At 38.1% G+C, this 4769-nt stretch overlaps 1 protein-coding gene across 1 annotated transcript in view; it reads left to right on the top strand.

Moving 5' to 3' along the window:
• LOC129754039 (uncharacterized) overlaps window positions 1-740 on the top strand; it is an 8175-nt gene extending 7435 nt beyond the window's left edge. Inside the window, exon 2 of the mRNA XM_055749895.1 lies at window positions 691-740. Coding sequence (XP_055605870.1) covers window positions 691-740 — 50 coding nt within the window. The remainder of the gene's footprint in view (window positions 1-690) is intronic.
• Window positions 741-4769: the final 4029 nt, after the last annotated feature.

Below are 4769 nucleotides of genomic sequence, written 5' to 3'. Positions count from 1 at the left end.
TTTAAAAATCAAGTTTTTGAAGCAACTATAGCAATTTGAGTAATAAAAAATCATAGGCATTTGTAGAAAACAATTTTCTTCAACGTTTGCACTCATTTTCAACACAATTTGTACGTAGAATACATAGAAAATCAGCGATTCGCTTAGGTGGCGCATAATAGGGCATGTTCCCCTACACGGAGCCTTCAAGTGAGGTTAAGCGCAATGGCCTACCTGTTATTTTCCATGTACTATGGTCGTGCACACGACAATTTATCACGCGGACTCCCGTCGACGCACACTGCAACAAATCATGTGGACTTCCGTCGACGCACACTGCAGCAAGTCATGCGGACTCCCGTCGACGCACACAAAAATAAATCACGCAGGCTCCATTCAACGCACACTTTAGAAAAACCATGAGGACTCAAGGAATATTTGAAGAAGGTAGTGCCGACAGCCATATTGGATTTCATTATACAATCTGTCGTGACGTCATTGTTGTCTTCCAAACAAAAATTGTATCAGGTGTTGTTGACATTTTAGTGAGATACAGCGGTTTTCACCTAAAAATTCGGTTTTGTTCATTGTTGGCTTGCTGTTAAAGCAGTTTCCGATAATTTGATCCAGTTTTGAAGCCATTTATCGTTCAGGGTAAGCGCTATTTCATTATTTTTTAATTCAAATGAATGATTTATTACTTCCCTTCAGGATACTATCATGCGGTGTATCGTACCATTGTGTACGAGTGTTCGTTGTAGGAAACGCGTTGGTGACCAAGAAAATGATTCACGGAAGCCTTCTTTCCATCGTTTTCCGAGTAACAAGGCCATCCGGAAAAGCTGGCTGAAGTTTCTTGGTCAACAAGAACCTCTGGACACTAAAAATCGTTTTATATGTTCCCTTCATTTCGATCCAGAATCATTCTTCCACCATTTACAAGATGGATTTTGGAAAGCGAGATTAAACACGACAGGTATTATCTAACTTTGGTAATTAGGTTTCCAGTAATAATAAATAATTATATCTTGTAGCCATTCCGACCATCCGGCATCCTCTCAAAATGGCAACAGAAAACTCCGAATCCAAGTGCATTGCATTTCGTGACTTGAGAAAGGAGCTGTATGCAATGCGCGGAAGGGCTGAGGTTTCCTGTAAACCGGCGTAAGAGGAAGACACTAGTAACACTAGTAATAACGCAACTTTATTGGAACCATCCATCCCTACTAATACGATTGCTGAAGAAATGGAATCGTTGAGAAATGAGCTAAGGGAAAAAACGATTAAGCTACAACGAGCAATATCTGACCTCCAACAATGCAGAAAAGAATTAGAAGAATCGCACAAAAACATAATCGAACTGAAAAACTTGAACGAACAACTTCAAACAGTTCACAGTTACCAGGCTGTTGAAAAGGCTCGATCAGTGCTGCAAAAACGTTTTACTAAAAACCAAGCTGAAATCATGTTGATGAAGAAGAAAAGAGTTGAAAAATGGACATGTGAAGAACTGGCGATGGGGTTTACTTTAAAATATTTGAGTAAACCTGCCCTTAACTTTGTTATTAATCAACTCAATTTTCAGTTGCCTTCTTGAAGAAGCTTAATGACACATGCCGCTCAACTAAATAAGCGCAATGGGTTTCTTTTCGAAATCTTTGTCATAATGAAAGCATTTTCAGCTACGTTGTCTGAAAGAGACAGAGTTAGTGTTTTTTTATATGACGAAATGTCTTTGGCAGAGGGTTTCGAATACGACCGCAAAAACGATGACGTTATTGGACCGTGCTCGAAATTGCAAGTGAGTAAATTAAAATATTATAATCAATGTATTAAATCTATGTTTTTACAAAACACTATATTAATTCTTCTGTAGCTTCAAATAATAAAAATATTTATAACGTTTTAGGTCATAATGATGCGAGGACATTTTGGTTCGTGGAAACAACCCATTTATGCCGATTTCGACGTTAAAATAACCCTTGAGCTTTTAGACGAAGCATGTCGTCTTGTTTATGAAGCTGGGTTCGAATGCGTTGCGTATGTCTCCGATTGCGGCGGTGGCAATCAGTCCATTTGGTCAACAATTGACCTGAACAAAGATATCACCTTCTTATTGAACCCATCAACAGGAAACAAAATCTATCTTTTCGCGGACGTCCCTCACACGATAAAATTGGTGAGAAATTGGTTGTTTGATAGTGGTTTTGTCCTTGACAATGGTACCTTCATTCCAAATGTTAACCATCCTCTCAAATTACACCCACTGTGGAAGCTCACCACGAAAATGAACACAGAAATTTCAGACACTTTTTTTAACGAAAAACATTTAAAAGTAGAAGGCCAACAGCGCCAAAACGTTGCGTGGGCTGTGAAGATCTTTTCAAGAAGGTGTGCGGTAGCCCTTTTAAGAAAAGTTGGAACAAATTTAGCAGGAGAACTATCGGAATTCATTTTAACTGTCAACCACTGGTTCGATGTGATGAGTTCGCGAATTCTGAAGGAATCTCTTCTCCTGAAAAAGCCTTACGGGACTAATTTAGAGCTTCAAGATGCTGCTCTCGATAAAATGTATCATTTGATGAATGCATCTAAACCAGGACGTAAAAATAGTATCCAGGTAAGTAACAAAAAGATGTTTAATCTCTACTTATTGTATGATTAAAAAACCATATTTTTTCAATTAAAAAACCATATTTGTTATCTAATGTTTCATGTGTTCGATTGTTTTCAAGGTTTTCCAAAGAGCCATAATGATGTCAATTGTCTCAATAAAATCATTGTTTCGGGACATGCAGAAAAGATTTGACATCCAGTTCATTTTAGCAGCAAAGCTAAATCAGGATGCACTGGAAAATTTATTTTGCATGCTGCGTTCTCAAGGCGGAGCTAATGACCACCCATGATATCTAAAGGCCAAAACACCAACGACCAAAATCAAGAAAAATTTGCAGTCTTGGAAGTTCTCCATGACCTTAAGAAAAATTCTTCGAAAGCAGGAATGGAACTAGAGGAGGCTGCCGAAGTTATGGACAAGGATGCTTCACTAAATGATCCAGAAATCCAAAACGAATCAATCGCCGAAAATTTTACGACAGAAGATGATGGTTTTGAGTACTTGGCTGGAGCCATGTGCCGTAAATTTAAAGATGAGTTTGAATATCTGGGCAGCATTACAAGAGATCTGTCAGGAGTCGAATCTTTATAAGATCATGACTATGCGTTTCCGAAATCTTATGTTCAACATATTTCATTGGGTGGCCTCACAAAACCTTCTGATCAATGGTTGGAGCAAGCCAAAAGGCTGGAAATCGGATTTAAACGATTACATGGAGATAAAAATTTCTAAAAATACAAAAGTTTGTAAGACAGTCTCAGATTTACTTAAATCTAAAAATCCAGATATACCGTAAAAAAAAGTTGAACATTTCACACGACACCGCACATATATAAGAATCAACACTCTAAATTGAATTTTGAAAGAAAAAAAGGCTTCAGAAAAATGTGTCAAGCGTCTTAACAAACAAGGACCTTTTCCATTGACCAAAGAAAAGAAAAAAATGAAGAAAATTCTTATGTAATTCCGAATTTTGATATTTTTTCAATAAACAGTTCATAAATGAATTGATGATCATGAAAAACGTTTATTACTTGAACTATTTAGAAAGAATTCCTTAAATAAACAACTTAATATTTAACTTTATACACGATGCAAAATCTTAAAAATTTACAGCTCCACATTAAACTGGTTTTCACTACACTTGACTTTCGATAAAAAGGTCCAAAACAATTTAAAATCGCCAAATCATGTAATTTTCTTAACGACTGTTTGGTGTCTGTATTATTTTTGAAATATTTATCTACGAAATAAGCTACATCAAAAATTGTTTTCAAATCTTATAATAATACAAATCGATTGGTTTTTATCTATTCTCTGACTGTATAGAAGAAAAAATAATAAATTTTCACTATTTAGTTATCAATTTCAACAAAAAGCTGATTTTTACATATCGATTTCAAATCCTTTGGCAACAGTGACGTCACCAGCTACACCACTACCAAAGCAAGGGTGCCTCGGCACTACCTCCTTTAAATATTCCTTGATGCGGACTCCTGTCGACGCACACGACAATTTACCACGCGGACTCCCGTCGACGCACACACAAATAAACCACGCGGACTCCCGTCGACGCACACTCTAGAAAATCATGTGGACTCCCGTCGACGCACACAAAAATAAATCATGCGAACTCTCGTCAACGCACACTTTAGAAAAACCACGCGGACTCCCGTCGACGCACACGACAATTTACCATGCGGACTCCCGTCGACGCAAGCTGAGATGAAATAAATTCTCATTGATGCCACTTTCGTAAAAGGAAACGTCGGCGCCATTTTTGCCATGCGGACTCCCGTATACGCATTCCTGAATAGCAAGAGAATTCCTTCATTTTCTTCCAAAAAACAAGAAATAATGCAATAAAGCGAGCTCCTGGCAGGAATCGCCAAATGTGCTGGTTGGACCTTTGTCTGCTGCAGCTTAACTTACCGTGGGAAAAGCACGTCTGGTCTGTCTGGCGTCAAGAATGTGAAAGAGGACGAGTTCGGTCGAATGTCGCCCTCGTGGTCTGTTTGGTCCATCAGTGTGCGTGTGTCGTATGAGGCAAGGTGTGTATATACAGGAGGTGTTACCGTATATCGAATTCCCGATTCAGCCATTTTTACAATATGTAGGCTATGCAACTATGCGGAACTCATGAAGTTTGTTTACCAACAAACCACAGAAAAGC

This window comes from Uranotaenia lowii, chromosome 3, assembly GCF_029784155.1.
Source record: "Uranotaenia lowii strain MFRU-FL chromosome 3, ASM2978415v1, whole genome shotgun sequence".
Classification (NCBI taxonomy): domain Eukaryota; kingdom Metazoa; phylum Arthropoda; class Insecta; order Diptera; family Culicidae; genus Uranotaenia; species Uranotaenia lowii.
The sequence above is the reverse complement of the archived record's forward strand: the minus strand, read 5'-3'. Positions and strand labels throughout refer to the sequence as shown.